This window comes from Loxodonta africana, chromosome 3 (genome assembly GCF_030014295.1).
Source record: "Loxodonta africana isolate mLoxAfr1 chromosome 3, mLoxAfr1.hap2, whole genome shotgun sequence".
Taxonomy (NCBI): Eukaryota; Metazoa; Chordata; class Mammalia; order Proboscidea; family Elephantidae; genus Loxodonta; species Loxodonta africana.
The window spans coordinates 23,796,691-23,818,827 of NC_087344.1; the positions used below are offsets into that span (position 1 = coordinate 23,796,691).

At 56.6% G+C, this 22,137-nt stretch overlaps 1 protein-coding gene across 6 annotated transcripts in view; it reads left to right on the top strand.

Moving 5' to 3' along the window:
* Positions 1–671: 671 nt before the first annotated feature.
* PDE4A (phosphodiesterase 4A) overlaps positions 672–22,137 on the top strand; it is a 35,626-nt gene continuing 14,160 nt past the window's right edge. The window contains exons 1-3 of one of the 6 annotated variants that reach the window (XM_064280635.1): positions 6,341–7,361; positions 7,860–8,334; positions 21,204–21,398. In XM_064280635.1, the coding sequence (XP_064136705.1) occupies positions 21,229–21,398 (170 nt within the window). In that variant the 5' untranslated portion in view covers positions 6,341–7,361; positions 7,860–8,334; positions 21,204–21,228. Of the gene's footprint in view, positions 857–3,624; positions 3,954–6,340; positions 7,362–7,859; positions 8,335–13,026; positions 13,263–14,371; positions 14,676–14,820; positions 14,900–21,203; positions 21,399–22,137 lie in introns of those variants that run through there. The other 5 variants (XM_064280633.1, XM_064280637.1, XM_064280638.1 and 2 more) reach the window with 5 other exon arrangements.

Genomic DNA, 22,137 nt, shown 5'->3' on the forward strand with positions numbered 1-22,137 from the left:
GATGAAGAGGAGTCGCAGTGTTCTGTCGGTGGCCGGGACGGGGGACGAGGTGCGAGGGGCGGGGTCCGGAGGGGGCGGGGCACGGGTCCCAGGGGAGAAGGACGCCCTCTGGTGATCGCGCTTTCTTGAGCGTGGCGTCACTGCCTCGAAGCCGTGAGGCTGTCTCGTCCCCACGTATCTCCGTTTACATCCTTGATTCCGTTCTTCTCTTGCTGCCCGCACTATGAGCTCGCAGACCAGGAGCATAGAGCAAGGGGCTTCCCAGTTGGGGAGAGGATTGTGGGGAGAAGGGCGCTGGGCATGGAGGCCAAGAGGGAGCCTTCTGGAGAGTGGAAAAAGATCCTAAAAAGCGAGGTGTTAGAGGGGCCTCTGACGTGAGGGACAGAGTGCACTGACTTGAGGACCCAGAGCCCCAGGGAGAGGGAGACCCACAAGAATTATGGCTGAGAAAGTACTCCTCAGACGTGAGGAGTGGAGGGGACCTTTGGTAGGAGGGCTCAGCGAGTAGCTTAGATGTGAGACGGGCACAGAGGGCCTATCCCCTCCCCATCAGCCATGCCCTCAGATGGCTGGGTGGGGACGTTCTGGGGGTTGGGGCTCGGAGCTGTCCAGGTAGGCCGCGCCCCCATCCCACCCTTGTTCCTCCTCAGAGGCTGCGGGAGAACCCCGAGCCCGGCCGCTCCAACATGCTGGGGGCCGACCTCCGCCGCCCCCGCCGCCGTCTTTCGTCCGGTCCTGGCCTGGGCTGGGCTCAGACTGAGCCCTCCGACCATGGGGTCTCTCAGCCGCCACGGCCCACCACGCTGCCGCTGCTGATCCCGCCTCGGATTTCCATCACCAGGGCAGAGGCCGAAAGGTAGGCGTGAGGGGAACCTGGCTGGGCAAGGGGAAAAGGAGAAGGAACAGGGCGACCTAGGCTTGGTCCAGTCACAAGCCCTCCCAGAGCTCCAGACTTCCAGAAGCCTGGATCGTCGGGCTATAGCACTCCTCCCCAAAGGCGCCTCTTGCAGCCTCTAGGAACCCCTTCTTCCATTTTGCAGCTGCCTGAGTCAGCGAGGGGCGGGATTGAGGAAAGGGCGTTCAGGCCTCCTGCCACCAGCAATGCCCCCTCATTGATGGAGCTGGCACAGGCTGGGGACTGGGCTTCTGACCAGTGCGCTGTGAGCCCGCGTTTTCCGGCTGGAAGAATTCCGTTTCTTCCATTTCTCAGAGGGGATAGTGGGATCCTGGAGGCCTGGAGGGCATTTTTTTTTCTGTTGGGGTGACCTGGGAGGGTCTTTGAGCCCAGCTTCGGCCTTCACTTTCTTGCTATTTCTCATCTGGGGTCCTCCAAGGACACCCCCACACCCCTCTTGGCCCAAGGATAAGTCTTAAAGGCAGACAGCTGAGCTGCCCCTGGCTGCTGACCTGTCCCTACGCCACTGCTCTCCCCAGGCCACTGCTCCCTGCGGCCTTTCCTTTCTCCATCCGCCCACCCCCCTCCACACCCCTGTTTATCTACCCAGGGTCTCTGCTTGGGTCCTGGTACAACGGATCATTTCCAGATGGGGGAGGAAGTGCCTGCCATTTCCCACCCCCCTCCCAAGGCTTTAGCCTTTACTGCCCTCATTTCCCACCTGATGGTCCCTGCCTCAGGCCACAGCCCCCACCTCCAGCTCTGGCCCTCTGCCTCCTTTGGCCCTCATTCTTCTGCAACCCTAGCTGTGGCCTGTCTCTCTCCCCCACCCCATCCAGGGCATTCCCACCCCCCTTCCAGAGGTCTGGCCAACGCTACAAACACCTCTCCTCAAGAATTTGGCTCAGCCCAGGACCCTCAAATGATCTGGGGAGATCCTCAGCCCTTGCAAATTCTCCCAGAAGTCGTTTGGAGCGCATACTTGGGGGTTCCCTGTGAGAAGTGGGGAGCACAATTCTGGTCTCTGCGACACCGGGCGGTTTCTGATGGGGGGGGCTGATTTTTGCTCCGGGTGCGCCCACGCCCGGAGCCCCCTCCGGCGGGGAGAAAAGCGGCTGTGGGAGTTGGAGACGGGCAGTTTTTCATAAGGAGAACACCACCGGGGGAGAGGGGCGGTGGCAGACAGCGCGGCCTGCTCCCAGGAGCCCGGGAGAGGCGGCGCGGGCCTTGCCCTTGAACGCGAGCACTGAAGCGGGTTCGCGCGGATTACAGCTCGGCCCTGGGGGGAGGGGCACCAGGGCGCGTGCGCTACCCCTGCACCCCCCACCCTGCAGCCAGGGGGGCTCGGCCCGGGGAGGAGGGCGCCCAGATCCCGCTCGCTCGCTCCTCGCTCGGCGCTGCGCTGGGGGAGGCGGGAGCGTGAGTCACGGCAACTCCCGATTTAGGTGCCGGAAGGGGGGCTCTGCCGACGGGGGCCGCGGGGAGGAGGCCCGCCTGTTTACTCGCCTAAAAGGGGCAGGCAGGTGCGCCCCGCAGATGCCGCGAACCTGCCTCAGTTTACCTTCTGCAGAAACACTTTAAAACAGACAGGGAAGATAGAGCGTTGGACGGGCAGCCGGCGTAGTGGCCACGGTGTCCTCCCGGAGCCACTCAAGAACCAAATGAACACACCCCAGAAACACCCCAAGGCACCAACACGCGTATACGCACTCAGACACCACAATCAGACGATGGAGGCTGAATCGCAGGCACATCGTCGACTGCAAACAGGCATGGACCACAAAGCACACCAAACGCATGGGAACACACACATAGCCCCCAGGCCACCAGAACAGACCCTGTAGAGGCGGACACTCTCTAAACAGGCAGCACACGTGCGCACACATCCTTCACCCACAGACACACAAACAGATACACAGCGAAATCCAGAGAAATCAGCAGCCCGCAGCAGCCAACCACGTGCACACGCACACTTACAGCCGACACCGAAAACAGCCCTCAGAAGGGGCCACGTGCGTGCACACCCCGCCCCGGACACACACCATTGCCATCCTTGGAATCATCAGCAGGAGGTTTCCCGCACACTATCACTGGCGGCCTCAGGCACTTGCGCCTCTGGCACGGGTACCCACTCTCCACAACCTCCCCCGGCCAGGGGTAGCAGCGAGGACACGCCAACCCTGGGCTCCGCCCCGCCATGATGGACGGACTGACTGACACACCAGCAACCAGTCGCGTGTCTTCTTCCCGATCGGTTTAACCGCTTAACTCTTTGATGCCCGTGCGCGCCGCGGCGAGGCAGGGCACTCCGAAGAGAGCAGAGTTCCGGCGCCCCCTCCCCGCCGGGAACCGGGATCTGCGTGGGAGGGGAGAGCCCCCCCCCTTAGTGGCTGCCCCCCACTGGCCCGGACGGAGGAGGAGGGGGGCGGTGCTGACAGCCGCGGCGGGCGGGGGGCGGGGAGGGGCGGGAAGCGGCGGAGGAGCCGGGGTTGGCGCCGAGCGGGGCGCCGAGCACGGAGAGCGCAGCCCGGCAAGGAACGAAGCGGCGGGTGCCGACAGGAAGCCGCGGCGCCCGGCCCGGGGGCGATCGGCCCGCAGCGCCCCCGGGTCTGTCCCCGGGGCGCCATGGCCCCACCGAGGCCGGGCGCACCCGCTGGGCTCCGGAAGCGTCGGTTCGCGAGCCGCTGAGCGAGGTGCAGCTTGGAGAGGCCGAGGCCCCCGGGGCGCGGGTTGGGGCCAGCGCCATGGAGCCCCCGGCCGCCCCCTCGGAGAGGAGCCTGTCCCTGTCCCTGCCTGGGCCCCGAGAGGGCCAGGCCACCCTGAAGCCGCCCCCCCAGCACCTGTGGCGGCAGCCGCGGACCCCTATCCGTATCCAGCAGCGCGGCTACTCCGACAGCGCAGAGCGCGCGGAGCCCGAACGACCGCTGCACCGGCCCATAGAACGCGCCGACGCCGTGGATACCAGCGACCGGCCTGGGCTGCGCACGTCCCGCATGTCCTGGCCCTCGTCCTTCCACGGCACCGGCAGCGGCGGCGCGGGCGGAGGCAGCTGCAGGCGGTAAGACCCTGGGCGGTGGACGCGAGCGGAGCGGATAAGCGCGCAGAGAGAAAGCAACTCGCCCAGCCGACCGCAGGGGGCGCTGTGACGCGGGTGGGGTCAGTGTGCCTGGCATCTGGGGTGGGGGGGGGTCGATCTATTGCGGGGGCGTCCTGGACCGAGTTCTTGGCGGTGCACTGTGCAGGCGGCTTCCGATGAATCCTGTCCAGGGGTGGACTTAGAGGGTGCCATGTTACGTGTGCTATCAACAGGGTCTGGGTTGGGGGAGAGGACCGCAGCTTTAGGGGTCTAGATCCTCAACTGGTGGCAGTGCAGGGTGGCGGATAGGCTGAGTAGTGCTTGGAGGGATCTTCCCGGTGGCACCTCACTGAGGGCTAGATTCAGTGCGCTTGAGGGTGTCCTGGGGACACTCTTAGAGGGGCGCCTGCTAGGATCATAATCTGCTCCAGGCTGGGGGGGTGGTCTTAGGGTCCTTGTAGGGGATGGAGGACTGTGTGGGGTGGCGGGCATTTGCGGACTCACCCTGCAGCACTGGAGTCAGAAACCCAGAGGGAGCGTCTTGGGCTACACTGTCAGGGCCTGTGTGTTGGGTTGAAGCCCCCTCTGAGGACAAGAGCCGCCCCGCGGTAGAGAACAGTGTGGAGGGGTGCACTGTCCAGCATAGGGTGAGGGAGTCCCTGCCCCTGCCGAGGTAAGAGTGTGTGGGGGGGTTGTTGGGCTGGTGGTGATGTATATTCTCTGATCCACCTGAGTTCTGCCCGCCCAGTGCTTGACTGTTGGTTTGACGACTAGCTGTGCTTGACTTGGCTGGGTGTTGTGCCTGGGTTTCTGGGGTCCTACGATTTTGACAGTGACACTGATTGTGACAGTGTGAGTGTGTGCTCCAGGAGCAATGTGATTGTGACAGGGTGACTGTGTGTGCCCCCTGGGACACTGTGACTGAGACAGGGTGACTGCATGTGTCCCTGGGACACTGTGATTGTGACGGAGTGACTGCATGAGCCTCCAGAACACTGTGATTGTGACGGTGTGACTGTGTGTACCTGTGGGACACTGTCACTGTGACAGCATGACTGTGTATGCCCCTAGGACACTGTGACTGTGACAGGGTGACTATGTATGCTTCTAGAACACTGTAACTATGATGTGGTAACTCTGTGTACCCTTAGGACACTGTGACTATGACAGGGTGACTGTGTGTGCCCCGGGACAGTGTGACTGTGACGAGTGACTTGTGTGCCCCTGGGACACTATGATTGTGACAGCATGACTGTGTGTGGCCCTAGGACACTGTGACTGTGACAGGGTGACTCTGTGTGCCCTTGGGGTACTATGACTGTGGCAGGGTAACTGTGTGTGCCCCTGGGACACTGTGACTGTGACAGCATGACTGTGTGTGCCCTTGGGGTACTGTGACTGTGGCAGGGTAACTGTGTGTGCCCCTGGGACACTATGATTGTGACAGGGTGACTGTGTATGTCCCTAGGACACTGTGACTGTGACAGGGTAACTGTGTGCCCCGGGACACTGTGACTGTGACAGCATGACTGTGTGTGCCCTTGGGATACTGTGTGACAGGATGACTGCTTGTGCCCGTGGGACGCTGTGACTGTGACAGGATGACTGCATGTGCCCCTGGGACACTGTGACTGTGACAGGGTAACTTTGTGCTCCTGGGACAGTAGTTGTGATAGTGTGCACTCCTGGGATGCAGTGATTGTGACACTGTGATGTGTATACTCAGTGGGACTGTCCGTGCTCTCTGGGACGCTGGTTGGGACACTGTGGCCATGCTTTTGGCCACCTGCCTGCCCCATGTCCAGGATCTGCACTGTGGCCTGCAGGGTGTCCTCATTGCTGCTCTGTGTCCTGGCTGAGAGGTGGGTGAGCTCTCCGTCCTCCAACTGCCTGGTGTCCCTAGTTACTGTATCTGCTGCCACAGTGCTCTGGGGTCTGCCTGCTCTGGTGGTGTGTGACTGATGGCTTTGACCATGTGCTCTGCACCATGGGTGCCCCTCTTCTTGAGACAACACTAAGACAGTCAGACGGGGGACTCTCACCCCTGGAGTTCCTGAAAGTGGCCCCTCTAGGTTGTCACCCTGCTATTCCTAGGTCTTTCAGGGCCCCTCCAGCAGGCACCACAGCTCCCAAAGCCACCCTACTTCCATTCTGGGCACTCTGAGCCCTGGGTCCCCTGTCCCTTCCCAGGAAGCGAGTATCATGGGTTCAGCACTCACAACCTGATATTTCCCAAGGGGAGTGCGAAAAGAAGCTGAAAGAAAACAAAACTGAAATCAACAGGAAATGCCAAGACCAGGGGCAGCAGTCCAAACTGATGCAGGTCACTGTCTGAGACATGAAGATGGGGGTGGGGTGGGGTGGGAACTGGGCCTCACTCTTTTTTAAGACCCTGGAGACTCCTCCTACCCTGGCCTCCTGGGATGCTGACTCTAGGCGGACAGTGTCTGAGTGGTAATCATCATTATTTTAGTGGCTTACTCGGGGCTCCATGCCAGGGACTTTTCCACATGTCATCGTCCCCAGTGCCTGGTGAGGTATCCCTGTTGCACACGTGGGGAAACTGAGGCCCAGAGATTCAAAGTCCCTTCTTTTCACTCAAGCTCACACAACCAGGAAATGGCAACCAGGATAACAACATAGGTCTGTCTGATGCCTGTGTGCCATTGTGCAAGTGACTTACCCTCACTCAGCCTCAGTTTCCACATCTGTTAAGTGGGGATATTGGTGGTACTGTTCTGTGAGGGTCAGTTTGAAAGCTCTTTGCCCTTAGGGGTGTGTGTAATGGACTTCACACAGTGCATACTTGCTCAGGGACCTGGCCTCAGGGGAGAGGAGGTGGGACCTGGGCGGACCCTGCTCCTCTTGGGTGGTGAGAAAAAGGAGAAACTTCAGGGGTTCAGGTTTCTGTCGCACTCGGGGCCCCATGGAGCCTCCCGTGTCTGCACCGGAGCCCACAGCTGGCCCAGTGGGTGGCCTGTGGCCTGAGAGGAGGACACTGGTGCCAGTGTCTTCCCCCAGGGAGAAAAAAGGAAGGGGGAACTGAGAGGCCTCTGCTGGGAACTCCCCCTCCTTAGAACAGGCATTGGGTCAGGCTACTTCTTCCCGAAGGGGGCTCCCAGCACTCCCCAAGTAGAAGCTCACCCAGCCTCCAAAAGGGGGTTCCGGCGAAAACCCCAGACTTGAGTCACAGGAACCCTAGAGAGAAGGCACTGCCCCTATCAGAGATGGCATCTGCACACCCCCTCCAGACCTGCGGATGTACAAACCAGAGCTCCTGGCGCCCTGCAGAGCTGAGTCACGGCACCGCCATGCTCTGTCAAGAGGCAGATGGAGCATGAGGAGGAGAAGGACGCTTGGTGAAGGGACTGCCTGCTTTGAGGGTCCAGGGTATGCCCCTCGGCTGGGTTCCCCAAACTCTCCTCACCGAAAGAAACGCTATAAAAACTCCGCGTGAACCCAAAAAAAGGGTGGAGGCAGCTGGGCTGGGGAGAGTGAGGGCTCTCTGGCCCGTGGTCTCTGTCTTCACTTGGGTCCCCGCTTCTCCTGGTCGCTGGCTCTCCCATATCTCTGGGTCTGTACCGGGAGCGTGTCTCTCCCCGCTCCCCTCCCTCTGCGCGCCCTCTGCTGGACGATGAGAAAAGCACAGCCGGGTGTCCGCTCCGAGGCCGGACCTGCCTCCGGGACGCTGGTCTCCGACCAAAGCAAAGTCGCTGGTGCCGCCACTACCGCGGCGCCCGGTATTATTAGTTTCATGGTTATTGAGCGTTCCGGAGAGTGGGGGCCAGACCGGCGGACCGCAGGCTCCGGGTGGGGTCCTTGCCCTCCCCGAGTTGGGACTAGTGTGCTGTCCCTATCCTCCTCTACCTCCCACCCCCCTCCTTCCAGGCGCGTCGGAGAGAGCCGCCTGGCCGATGGAGAGAAGAGGAACTTGGCTGAAATGTTCCCGGCGGGGACGCAAAGTTTCTGTTCTGCCTGTGCGCCCTTGCCTGTACCTATGCCCGGGCCTCCCACTACCAACCTGGGATTTAACTCTCACCGTCTAAGGTCCCTGGGTGGCGCAAACGGTTTGCCCGAAGGTTAGCGGTTGGAACGCACCTAGCGGTACCGCGGGAGAAAAGGCCTGGGGATCTATTTCTGTTAAGATTACAGCCAAGAAAACCCTATGGAGCAGTTCTTCTCTGTAACATATGAGGTCGTCATGAGTCGGAATCGACTTGATGGCAACTAACAACAAAAACAACGTCCTTGGCTCTCCACTCCTGCCAAGGAAACAGAGATGCAATGACTTGCTCAAGGTCACACAGTAAGGAAGAGCAGAAGTGGGATTAAAAACCACATCTCCTTGACTCCAGACCAGTGGGTAAGATTCAAATTGTGGTCCTGCCTGTCAACTCTCCCTGAGCTTCAGTTTCCTCATCAGCAGAACAAGGCTCAAAAATAAGATTGCCCACCCCCAGGGTTGTGGTAAGGCTGAAATGGCTAGGTCAGGCCTGGGCAGCCAGAGCTGGTGTTTTGAGGACTCACTTCCTCAAGTGACATCAGCAGAGAGAAAGCAGGTGTCCCCCAAACCACAAACCCAAGCTGTTGGCTGCCAGGGAGCCTCATCTTTCACGGGTAACAGAGCCACTGCAAGCTCCTCTGAGTTGTAGGAAACAGGCTTTGGGCAAACTGGCAGAGTGAGAACAGAGCTTCAGGAGACAGCTGAGCTCACTGTTTCACTCCTAAGACTTCAAATCCAGTCAAAGGTTTAGCGAGGGTAAGGAGTGCCCAGGGACAATCTTTAAATTGTGCCCCCCCATTGGTGGGGGATGGTAGGGGAGGATTTGCTGGTTGGCCTTATCTGGTGCCCCCTTGTGCTCCCAGGGCACATGCCCCTCTCTAACCTCCCCCTCACTATGCCTCTGAACCCAGTCTTTGCCCTTTTCTTGCTGGGAGCCCCCCAGCTGTGTACACTGGTGTCTGAGCCTCAATTTCTTCATCTGTAACCAAAACCTGACCAAGCCCATTGCCATCAAGTTGATTCCAACTCACAGAGACCCTATAGGACAGAGTGGAACTGCCCCATTTGGTTTCCGGGGAGCGGCTGGTGGATTCTAACTGCTGACCTTTTGGTTAGTAGTCGAGCTCTTAACTACTGTGCTACCAGGGCTCCACAGGGCCATTCATTTCACAAACATTGACTGAGCAGCTTCAGGGCTACAATGCCAAATGGCATAGACCCAGTCCCTATTGTCCCGGAGGTTTCAAACTAGCGGGTGAGGCAGACATAACGGTAAAGGCATACGATAATTCCAGTGGTGACGTGGGATATGAAGACAAATGGATAGGAGGATCAGAGCAGGTCTCTCTGAGGTGACATTTGGACAGAAAACTGAATGAAGTGAGGGAGGGAGTTTTGGGTGTGTCTAAGGGAACAGGGTCCCAGGCAAAGGGAACAGCTGGTGCAAAGGTCCTGAGGTGGGAGCATGTCTAATAAATTGGAGGAACGGGGGGAGATAAGTGTGGCAGAAGCAGAGTGAGTGAGGGGTGAGTGAAAGGAAATGAGGCAGGGGTGGTGACAGGGCAGCTCTTGTAGGGCCTTGTAGGCCATGGTCAAGGCTCAGTTTACATCGGACTTCCTAGGAAGGGGCAAAGGTCACTGGACTGGAAGGAGACTAACCCCACGAAGGGCTTGTGTGTCCTAGTGGCTAAAATTCCAGTCTCTGGAGTCAGGTGATTGGGTTCATAATCCAGCTGTGCTCTTTCCAGCTGGATAAGCAACGCTTCTCCACGCCTTAGCTTCCCCATCTCCGACGTGGGTTTAGTAAGAAATCCTGTGACCTGAGAATTCAGCAGAACAATGCAGAGGCCTGAGGGTGTGGTCCAGACTTAGGGTGGATGGTTAGCGAACATGAATGATCTTCCTTTTGGTTTGTAACTGGACTGCAGAGTCCTGGTTGGCAGTGTGTGGACCTGTCCTATAGGGTCACTATGCGTCGGAATCAACTCGGCAGCAAGCGGTTTGGGTATTTTGTTTTGGACCTGAGTCTGAGTTCTCACCCAGTGACACTTCTGCCTCCCCGACGTGTGACAATACCTGGAGATATTTTGGTTGTCACAACTAAAAGGGGTGCTACTGGCATCTAACTGATAGAGGGGAGGGATGCTGCTAAACATCCTACCGTGCACAGGACAGCCTCCAGGACAAAGGATTTTCTGGCCCCAAATATCAATAGTGCCAAGGTTGGGAGACCCTGCATTCTCAATGGGGTGATATTACTCTCAAGGGGAGGAAATTTGGTTCTTGGAGAAGGTGATGAAAACATTTTAACTTTTATGTATAAAGTACAAGTGTTTTACATAGTGGTTGAGAGAGTAGCTGCTAATCTGCCAGCCACTCCTTGGAAACGCTACATCAAAAAAAAAAAAAACCCACTGCCGTCGAGGAAACGCTAGGGGGCGGTTTTACCCCGTCTCCTAGGGTTGCTATGAGTCAGAATCGATTCAATGGCAATGGGCTTGGTTGTTTTTTTTTTTTTTTTTTTTGGTACATACATTATATAAACAGATGTACAGTATTATCTGTGATAGTAATATTTCATGGGAGAGGTGACTAGGGAAAAAATGTCTAAAAAGCCTCCTTCTTGCGGGGGGCTGAGGTCCCTGGGTGGCACAAATGGTTTGCTCTTGTCTATTAACCAAAAGGTTGGTGGTGCCACAGAAGAAAGGCCTGGCAACCTACTTGCATAAGATTATAGCTAAGAAAACCCTGTGGAGCACAGTTCTATTCTGAAGCATGTGGGGTTGACAGGAATCAGAATCGACTGTACGGCAACGGGTTTGATTTGGTTTGGTTTGGGGAGTGATAATGAAATAAAGGATGAGAAACACAGGTCTAGAGTCTGGCTCAGCCACTCACTGGCTGTGTGATCTTGAGCCGGTTTACTTCCCTCCAAGACTCACTTTTCCTGTCTGTAAAATGGGGTTTTTGTGAGGATTAAATGAGATCATAGCTAGAGGGGTCCCTGGTGGCACAGTGGTTAAGAGCTTGGCCACTAACCAAAAGGTCAGCAGTTCAAATCCACCATCCGCTCCTTGGAAACCCTATGGGGCATTTCTGCTCTGTCCTGTAGGGTCACTGTGAGTTGGAGTCAGCTCAACTGCAATGGGTTCGGTGTTCGGTAGCTAGAGACACTGACTGCATAGGAAGACTGTTATTATCATTGTCATCATCATCTGTAGTTTCACAGTAGCTAGAACATTATAAGCCCTTAAATGTTTTGTCAAATAATGGTAATCATAGCTAATGGCTAGTGAGAGCTTATGATGTCTGACACATTTCTGAGCCCATCCACAAGGTGGGTAATATCCTTATACCCATTTTATAGCTGGGGAAACTGAGGCTTGGTGAAATGAAGTGACTTGCCCTAGGTCACATACTTAAGAACTGCCATGTGCCAGACTCAAGCTCCGGCCACATGACTCTGGGCCCTATGGCATCAGAGCCGACAGGAAGAGAGAAAGAAGTATTTCACAGAGGTGGGGGGCCTAAAATGCAGAATCACCCCCTTTTTTCTTATTTAAAATAAGTGTCTCCCTCTTCCCCATCCCTGAAGAGCTGGGGACAGGTTGGGGGAGTCTCTGGAGTTATAACCAGCTGACTGGCTTTATTCAAGGGTCTTCACCTCTCTGAGCCTTGGTTTTCTCATCTGTGAAAGGGGATAATGTGCACCCCACAGGATCACAGTGGTTGGGCATGCAGGGTGACTGCTGGGCCCCCAGAAAGCCTCCTACTGTGTCTATTGCGGGATTTAGGACTGAGGGGCCCCCATTCTCCTGATGAAACCTCACTAGCTGTCGAAGCCCCCCACTTCTAAAGGTGCCCTAGGGATTCTGAGGAGTAGCAGGGCTGGGGGCCCTTAGGGAGTATCTTAGAGACAGTGGGTATGCTCATGGTTTTTAGGGGTGTCTTACGGGTATAAGAGCTGTGGCAACATCCCTGAAGCATTTTGGGGGTGTCCCCAAAGATAGCAGGTACATCTTCAGTTCCAGGGGTGGGCTCAGGTTGTAAGAGTGTCTCAGGAGCTGTGGAGAAATTAGTTGTGCCCCTGTGGTCTGTGGGGTACCCCAAGATTTTGGTGGCATCTCTGGGGGCATGGTTCTAGGGGCATGGTTCTGGGAGCATGTCAGAGTTTGAAGGCATCTCTGGGGTTCTGTTGGGGGTCTCTGCATGTAGGGGTATCTTAAGGGTGCTGTGGAGCCACTTGGGGATGGGGGGACAACTGAGGGACTGTGGAAACATCCCTGGGGCTTTGAGGGACTCTGGGATTCTGGGAGCCATCATGGGGTCTGTGGGAATGGCTCTGAAGCTGTGAAGGATTCTGGGAGTACCCTGTGGGGGTCTCTGTATGTCTCAAGGATGGCAGGGTGCTCCCAGCAATCTAAGGGACATCTGAGGAACCATGGAGGGTGCTCCTGGGGTCTTAAAGGGTTTCTCAGGCACTCTCAGAATCACTGAGATTTGTGAGTACATCCTGGAATTCTTGGGGTGCCCCTGGGATTTGTGGGGGATGTATTGGAAACAGTGAGGACACTGCTAGAATCATGGGGATATCTGGGGAACGGTGGAAGTGCCCCAGGGTCTACGGGGCCTCTTGGAGCACCTCTGGGTTTGTAGGGATGTCTCAGGACAGTGGGCATGCATCCGGGGGTGTCTGAGGGGCCTCTGTGGTCTGTGGGGCCTCTCGGCACCACGGGGATTTGGGGGGAACCCTCCAGCGATTTGGGGGCGTCCCTGGTACTTGTGGGGACGCTCCCGGAAAGTGAGGGGACGTCAGGAAGACTGCGGGGCACCCCTCGTGTCCGCGGGGGAGCCCGCCAAGGCCGTGCGGGCGCCCCAGGCCCGCCCCGCCCCGGGGGCGGCCCCAGCGCGAAGCCGGAAGGGCCGAGACGGCCGGGCGGGGTGAGGCCCGGGGCCCAGAGGGCTGGGCGACTGGCCTGCGTGGGCCGCTCGGGGCGGACGGTGTAGCTCCCCAGCGCCCGCCGGGGTGGCGGCCCCGCGCCCCCCGCGGCCATGGCGCGGCCGCGCGGCCTGGGCCGCATTCCCGAGCTGCAGCTGGCGGGCTTCCCGGTGGCGGCGGCGGCCGAAGACGAGGCATTCCTGTCCGAGCCCCCGGCCCCTCTCGCGCCCCGTCGCCCGCGTTCGCCGCCCTCCTCTCCCGTCTTCTTCCCCAGCCCGTCCCCAACTTTCCGCAGACGCCTTTGGCTCCACCGTAGCTTCCAGGATTTCGGCCGCCAGCCGTGGGCAGGGTGAGTGCGCACCGGTGGCTTTGGGTTAGTCTCCTCTGACCACCTCACGTGCGCCCCGGCGTCTGGGGCTAGCTCAGTCCAGCCTCACTTTTCTTTTGAGTCATATGGCAGCGATAGAAATCATCCCTGCCCGTGAGGGTTGCCGTGGAGACATCTGATAGGGTATGCAGTAGGCGCTCAATAAACGCTGCCTCGGTACCACTTCCTGTGCAGACCCGAGACTGCGGACTTGCCAATCTGAGTAACCTAAGAAAGTGTGTTCAGTTCTGCCGGCCTCAGTTTTGTGACCTGTGAAATGGGCCAGCGGAGCCCTCTTGGCCTGGCCAGAGTCTGGGTGTTACTGCGGGCACCTGGCATACAGGGCAAATGGAAGTTCCCTTCCTGGCCAGACTAGGCGGTGGGCTTTAGAGGCGGGAAGACTGAAGGTGACGGGCCTCGAGGCCACATCCGGTCTAGCTTCCCAAAGTTCGTTTATCCTGGAAGGGGAGGCTGGCAAGACCGGGGGTGGGTGGGCGCGGGCTGGTGCTGGGGGTTCGCCGGCGCGGGAGAGGGGCCTCTTCTCTCCCACCCTGGCCTTGCTTGGGGTGCCGCTCCCTCTAGACTCTCTGGCGCACTTGTTTGGGACCTGAATCTGGGGACGCAAGACTGGGAGAAGACACTGAAGGGTCAGGACCGGGCCTAGCTCATGCACGGGGAAAGAGCTAGGAGGGGGAGGAGCCAGGGTCTTTCGGAGCTCGGTTGGGGTCAGGGCGGGTGTGTGAGGTGGAGAGTCATGCCTTTCTCTGAGTGTCTCTGTATTTTAATGTCTCCGTCCCCATTTCCCTATCTCTGCTTCTAACCTTCCCTCATCCACAGCCTCTTCCCCTGGGTTTTGTCTTGGGGTCCAGCACCTGGCCCGCGAGTCCCACTCCCCTGGGGCGCCTGGCGTTCGGAGCCTCCAGCAGGTCCAGTTCGACGTCAGGGCGGGGAGGCGGGGCAGGGCCAGGGCGAGCCGAGCCAGGGGAACCGGAGCCCTGGGCGCCTCGAGGCCAGCGGCAGGAGGGGGCCGGAGGTGTGCGCCGAGATCCTCAGGGCCCCGGTGGGGGGGGGGGGCGGCGGGCAGGCCTGGAGCCCGCCCCAGCGCTGCAGACGCCCGGAGCCGTCCCTGGGGGGTCACCGGGAGGGCGGAGGCAGCGCTGGCTGTGACCGCAGACACCTCGGGCCAGCGAGCAGTTCACGCCACACTACCTTGCAGCCGTCCCCATGTGCACCCCGACGGCGTGCAGCCCTCATGCGTTCAGGTGCAGCGCCGCGGCCCCGGCCCCGGCCCCGGCCCCCGGCCCTGGTACTGCCCCCCGCGTTCCCTGAGTCCTTGGTCCACTTCTCCTTCAGCGATGAGGACACTGGTCGGCACCTGCCAGGCAGATCCATCAGGTGGGTGGCCCTCTGACAGTCAGTCCCCTTGGAGTCCTGAGGGTTCTGGCTGCACGGGGAGGGGGGTCCCTAACCCACCTTGGGGAGTCCCCCTAGTGGCTTCCAGGATCTGGCTGGGGCCCCACCCCCTTCCCTGTTCCTAAAGGTCCGGGTGCTGTTGGGGACTTCCTGAAAGTGGCTGCCCCAAAAGGTGCTGGAGTTGTGTGCCTTCCTGCCTGCCCAAGGTGGGATTCCTTCATCTTCTTTGTTCCCCAAAACCTGGGCTCTAGCACTCATCCTGGAAGCAAATATGGGTGTCCAGCGTCACTTGGGCTCTGCTCCCGGGCCATGGGCCTGGAGCCAGATCCTCCTGCCCTGCCCCGCTCAGTGTCACCAGCCTTCCCCCTTTCCCTCCCTGCTGGGGCTGCCAGGCTGAAAACCAAACTGGGTGGGGGTGGGGATGGGAGGAGGAGGGAGGGTTCCTGGCCTCCTTCTGGGGAGGGTATTTAGAATCAGCTGGACAGTGCTGGGGCAGAGAAGTAGCGTTTAAGTTTCCAGAATTCTTGGGGATCCCCAGCTTTGACTCTGTTCCCCTGAACCATCCCCTGCAGACAGTCTGGATACACAGGTATTCAACAGCACTGACACACATCCTCAGCATACATGACACACACACACACCACACACTAATTGGAATCACCTGGTCTTTACTGTGCTAGGTGTGGGTCTCCTGGCTGGCGGGGGCACAAGGAAAAACCCACAGCTGATTCACGGCTATGATGACACAGACTACAGCAGCTCTGGCCCACCCCTCACACAGCCTCCATCCACTGTGCCGCCCACAGGAGCACACTCTCACTGCCACACACGCCCAGGCCCCACAGGCCTGACTTCTGCTCACAAACGCCAGCCTGGCTCTCCCCGTACATGGGAACACACAGGTGCACATTCAGGGACACTCAGGGATGGTCACAGCACCTGAGCAGGGTACAGCTGCGCTCTTACCAAGTCTCAGAGGCTCACACACAGATCCATACAGGTACCCCGAACACCCAGACACCCCACTCATACCCACAGATGCACATGTCTGCACAGACACCTGGGTACACCCGGGTGCCCTTGCACTCAGACCCCCGACACACACACACACACGCACACACACACAGACCCTCCTCGCACACCCAGCCCCAAAAACAGCCATGTCACCTGGCACCACATGCCTGCCTGGCAGACACACACCAACACCCGCTCTCAACCTCCGTGTGACCTTCACAAGGCAAATGCCAGGCGTTTCCATGAAGGCTGCCTGGCACCTCCTCTGAGGGAGTCAGGTGGAGGGGGGCAGGGAGCCGGCGGAGACAGACACACAGTGATTGAGAATGCAGTGTTGTAGCCCAGCTGCCCAGGTTCAAATCCTTGCTCCAGCCCGCTAATCAAGTTAGTCAGCTTCTCCATGCCTTAGTTTCTTTCTCTCAAAAATGGGCTGTTAAGGTGTGCCTGGCATGTGGTATTCAATAAGAGTTGGCTACTTTCACTGTCTTTATCATTTTTATCAACTGTGACTTGTTCTTTTTCCCTGCCTCCCCAGCTTATTTGTTTCCCATCAGCCCATGCAGCATAGCTCCCCAAGGCCCGCTTCGCCCAGGGCTGCACAGTCCTCCAGAGACCCAATTTGCTGCCCAGGTGGGCAAGCCTAGGGGACCCATCAGGGTGAAGTGGGGAGCAACTTCACCTGAGAGTGCCATCATGAGGTCAGCCTGCCTGAGGGGAGTCTTGGGAAGGTCACTTCACCTCTCTGATGGCGTGTCAGGGCATGTGGCTGTGATGATGTCAGAGCCTGTCGGTGGCCCCTGGCTCTGGTCCCTGGCTGTGGGTCTTGCTGGGGCATCTCTGAAGCAGGCTTCATTCTGACTTTTGTCCACCTTGAGCAGTGCCAGGTCAAGAAGGGGTAACCCCCCCCACACACGGCCCGGCAGCATGATTTGGGGGCGGGTAGCTGGGACCCCACTCCCAGACTACTGTTCTCTAGCCCTAATCCCCTTCCCTCTGTCCTTTCTTGGCTCCAGGAGACATCTGCTCCTGGAAACACAAACAGCAGATCTCTAGGGGCTGCCTCTTCCCGTCCTGGCCTCTGGGCTTCTGCTTGCGCAGAGCAAAGTCCCCCCGAGGCAGGTGTATCTGCTGGGCGGTGTCAGCTGAGCACCCTCCGGGGACCCGAATCTCACCCTCCCTAAGCTGCAGCTTTGGTTCCTGGGGCAGGGGTGGGGTCCTCCATATGGAGGTGTGCTCCTCTCCCATCCCCTGTGGCATTCAGCCAGCAGAGCCAGAAAGTCCAGGCTGGGCCTTCGGGGTGCAGGACATTGTTCTCAGGCAGCAAAGCCACCAACCCCTGTCCAGCCCTCTGTACCTCAGTCTCCTTATCAAAGGGGATGTTAACAGTATCCACCTCATGGGGTTCGTGGGAGGCATAAATGGGTTAATATGTACAAAGTGATTCAAAGATGCCAGGCAAACCGAAAGTGCTCAATAAGTGTCTTGTTACAGTGAAACCTGTGAGAGCCGGAACTCAATAAGACTGCCTTGTTTTCCTAGGTCTCACAAGTTTTCCGCCTTTGACAGGGTGGAGTCTTAGCACTTTTCTGTTGCTCATTTTAGTGGAAAATATTTTAGTTTTCCTTCTCTGACAGGCTTTCACCTTGTACAGGTTCCCACTTTCACAGGTTTTACCGTATTGTATACCTAAACAGACGTAACCTGGTACCAGGTACACAGCAGTTGCTCAATAAATGGACATTATCATCAAAGGCCCAAGGTGATGATCTGTGATCATGAGAGTTTTTAAAATTCTCTTTTTTTAGAATTGACATGTGAGAAAAAGTCACACTTTTTAGTATAAAGTTCTGTGAGTTTTGACACACATGTAACCACAACCATTGGCTTCTCTCAGCAAAATTCATTTAAGACTCATCCAGGTTGGTTTGTGTATCAGTAGTTCATTCCTTTTTATTGTTGAATATTATTCCATTGTATGAATCTATAAGAGTTTATCTCTTCACCAGTTGATAGACCTTTGGGTTGTTTCCAGATTTTGATTATGAACAAAGCTGCTATATGTATTTGCATATAGGTTTTTACGTGGACAAATATTTTCATTTCTCTTGGGTAAATAGCGTGCTGGGTCATATGGTGTGTATTTAACTTCATAGGAACTGCCAGACTGTCTTCTAAAGTGGCTGTTAATGTTTTTGCATTCTCAACGGTAATGTGTGAGGGTTCCAGTTGCTCCATATCCATATCAGCACTTGGTATTATCAGTTTGGTGTTTTGACTTGTTTTGTTTTGAAGTTATCCTATTAGGTGTGACAGTATTTCCTGGTTTTAATTGCATTTCCCTGAGATGAATTATGTTTCCTATGCTTATTTCCCATCTGTAAATTTACTTTAGTGAACTGTTAAATCTTTTGTTCATTTTTTTCTAATTGAATTGTTTCATTATTAAGTTTCAAGAGTTCTTTATGTATTCTAGATACAAGTCCTTTGTCAGATATTTTCTCCTAGTTTGTAGATTGTTTGTTTGTTTTTTTCCATTTACCTGACAGTATCTTTTGCAGAGCAAAAGTTTCACAGTGTTTTTTAAAGTAGTTCAAGAAGTTTGAATTTTTGACTACTTAAAGTGGGAATTCCTGGTTTTTCTTGGAAAATTGGAACATCTGGCTCCCCAGAGCCCTCAGCTCCGCTTTGCTTTGCTTTTTATTTCAGCTGCCTGACCCTTGGGAACATTTGCATTTGCCATCTCTGCTCAAATCGGGGGTCGAGTAGGCAGAGGGTTGTTTTTGTTAGGTACCTTTATTGGAAAAACAGTTAACATTTTGGAGTCTAAAGATGGTTTGAAATTCTAACTGTGCCACAGTCGTGCTGTATGCCCCAGAGCTGAGCATTCTCTTCCTTGAGCCTCAGTTTCTTTATCTGTAAAATGTTGTCAGTGAAGCACTCCCAGAACTGGCCCCAGAAAAAAGGCTCACTATGTGGAAGCTGGACCCCTGGTGGCACAGTGGTTGGGCTCAGGCCGCTAACCAAAAGGTTGGCAGTTCAAATCCTGTGGGGCAGTTCTACTCTGTCATATAGGGTCACTATGAGTCAGAATCGACTCAATGGCAGGCAACAACGACAACAATGTGGAAGCTGGTATCTCTGTCTTGGCCCAGGAGATTTCAAGGTTTTATTTCTTAGCAGACGGACTATTCAAATAAATAATTCTTGACGTTTAGGAACAGAAAGGGAGACTTCCAGTTCCTCCCCCTTCCCACTCAGAGCAAACCTGAAGTCTGCTGACCAGTCCAGCTTTAACGACAGAGTTACAGAGACCAGAGAGGGCAGTGGCCTTCCTGAGGCCATATAGCCCATGGCAGGCTCACAGCTCCCTACTCTCACCCTCAGCTGTGTGTCAACTGCTTGCTGCCTTGCTGAGTCCACTCCCCAAGTGGAGTTTTTGGGGCTGACAGACTGTCACCAACATTTTTTGGGTTCTGTCCCAGGTACCATTCCAAGCACTTTACCTGTCTTAATGCTGGTCATCTGGACAACTGGACAAGGGAGGTGGTGGTTGTCCCCATGTGGTAGACGGAGAAACTGAGTTTAAGCCATTCACCACAAGTCACACAGTGGAGAAGTGGCACAGCCAGGGTCTCTCTGCCTCATCCTGGTGATCTCTGTCTTGCCAGTGCCCCCAGGCTGGAGTCCTGCTGTCTCCCCTCCCTCTGTACGTGTATCTCTGTCTTGTTCTGTTTGTAGCTTCACTTCGCCTTCCTTGCTGTTCTTCAAAAACAAACTAATTCCTGCCTCAGGGCCTTTGCACTTGCTGTTCCCTTTATCTGGAGTGCTCTTCCTTACCTGCCGACTTGAGGCCAGCTCCATATCACCTTCAGGCCCTGCTCAGATGTCTCTTCCTCAGAGAGGCCTGCCCAGACCTCTGCAGCTAAAATCCCCGCTCCAGTAACTTCCTGTCACCCCATCTGGTTTTAATTCTCTACAAGGCACAATCCAGTTCATGCATTCATTCATTCATTTATTAACGATTCATTCAATAAACATTTAGTTATATAATGCTGCTATAACAGAAATACCACAAGTGGATGGCTTCAACAAACAGAATTTTATTCTATCACAGTTTAGTAGGCTACAAGTCCAAATTCAGGGCGTTAGGTCCAGGGGAAGGCTTTCTCTGTCGGCTCTGGTGGAAGGTCCTTGTCATCAATCTTCCCCTGGACTAGGAACTTCTCAGTACAGGGACCCTGGGTCCAAAGGACACGCTCTGCTTCTGGCACTACTTTCACTGATTCAATCCATAACAGGCATCCACTGTGTGCCAGGCCCTGTTCTAGGCCCTGGAGACTCAACAGTGAACAAAGCAGACAAAAATCTCTGTTCTGTGGAGCTTAGTTCTAGAAGGGATGGCAAACAGTAAAGAAGATAAGGAAACTGTAGAGTATGTCAGGTGGTGATATGTAATTTTATTTTATTTTTTTTTAAGGAAGCGGCGTGTGAAATGTCAGTGTGGGGTTGTAATTTTAGATGGGCTGGTCAGGGAAGACAGGTCCCTGGGTGGTGCCATGTGCATTCGACTGCAAACCTAAAGATTGTTGGCTCAAACCCACCCAGTGGCACCACGGAAGGGAGGCCTCACGATCTGCTTCTCTAAAGATTACAGCCAAGAAAACCCTATGGAGCAGCTCTACTCTGTAACACATGGGGTCGCCATGAGTCAGAATCGACTTGATGGCAATGGCTTTTTTTTTTTTTGGTCAGGGAAGCCGTCCCTGAGGAGGTGACATTTGAGCTGAGACCTGAAGGAAGCAAGGGAGGAGCCATGTAGATATCAGGGACAAGAATGTTCCAGGCAGTGTCAACAGCCTGTGCAAAGGCCCTGAGGCTGGAATGTGCCTGGAATGTTTGGGGAACATGGAGGAGGCCATTGTGGCTGGAGCAGAGTGAGCAAGAAGGAAAATGGAGGAAGACAAGGGCAGGGAGGTGACGGGTCAGGATGTGTGGGTCACAGTGAGGACTTGGGCTTTTGTCCTGAGTGAGGTGGGAGCCATAGAAGGTTCCCAGCAGAGGAGGGACATGGCCTGATGCAAGCATTCACAGGCTCCTCTGGCCACTGGAGAAGATGGGGGCAGGGAGTAAGGGCAGAGACAACTCCACTGGTCTAGGCGGTAGATGACGGGACCAACCAAGGAGGGAGGGAAGAGTGGGCTGATTGTGAATTATTTGGGGTGCGAAGGGAAGCGCGGACCCAAAGAGGACCTCGCAGCCTGGGGGGAGCTTTCCTGCTCTGTTAAGCTGTCTGACCCCCCTTGTCATCTCCCTGAGCGATGGACGTGGTCTATCTTGGTCACTGCTCAACACCCTCAGGTGCTCAATAACTGTCTGCTTTCTGCAATGCCTTGTCCCCCATCTGTCTTGGCGTGTCTGTCTCTCTTGGTCTTCTCCTCCCTCCTGACCTCCCCACTACCAGCTCAGCCTTCCTGCCCCTCTTCCTGTCCCTTGCAGCTTCGAGGCAGCAGAGAATGGGCCGATGCCATCACCCGGCCGCAGCCCCCTGGACTTGCAGGCAAGTCCAGGCCTGGTGCTGCATGCTGCGGGGGCCACCAGCCAGCGCCGAGAGTCCTTCCTCTACCGCTCGGACAGCGACTACGACATGTCCCCCAAGACTATGTCCCGGAACTCATCGGTCACCAGCGAAGCGTGAGTACCCCTCTCCTCACCTGCCTGCTCCTGCAGCCCGGCCCCAAGCTGCCAGTCCCAGCAAGGAGTGTGGGTGCCCACCTCACCCTGCCCAGCCCCCCCACAAGCTATCCTCCCCAGTGAGGGATAAGCAGTGTGTCCCCAGAGTGTGCCCTTCCCCAGCTCAGCCTGGGCTCAGCCGCCTTACAGTATGTGTGCCCACCCCATCTCTGCTCTCGACACCCACACTGAGCCCCTCCCTCAGGCCCACTGATGTCCACGTAGTCCCGGGCCCCGAGAGCCCTCTCTACCCATTGGCTGCCCAGGCCTGGCCCCACCTCAGCTATCTCTTCCAGCAAGGAGGGTGTACCCCCACTTGGGCCCCTCCCTGCCAGCTCGGCATGAGTTTCTCCCCCACCTCACCTGAGACCTGCTCCTGCTCTCCCCAGCCTTCCCCAAACCAGCCCCCCTTGTCATGCCCATACCTAGACCTGCTCGACCCCGTCCCCGCCCACCGGCTCCTCCAGGCCCTGCCCCTGTAGAGGTGTTCACCTCAGCCCCCAGCCCCCTTCCTGTCCTCTGGCTCTCCTCCCAGCACATCAAGTATCCCCCCCCCCAACTTCTCTCACCAAGCTCAGCTTCTGAAGCATGTTCGACCCCCTTTGTCCCCGTCCCCAGCCCCTCCCCTCTCACCCACCTGAGCCCCTCTCCATACCCACTACTTCCTTCAGGTCCTGCACCCTTATGGGTGAAAGTGCCC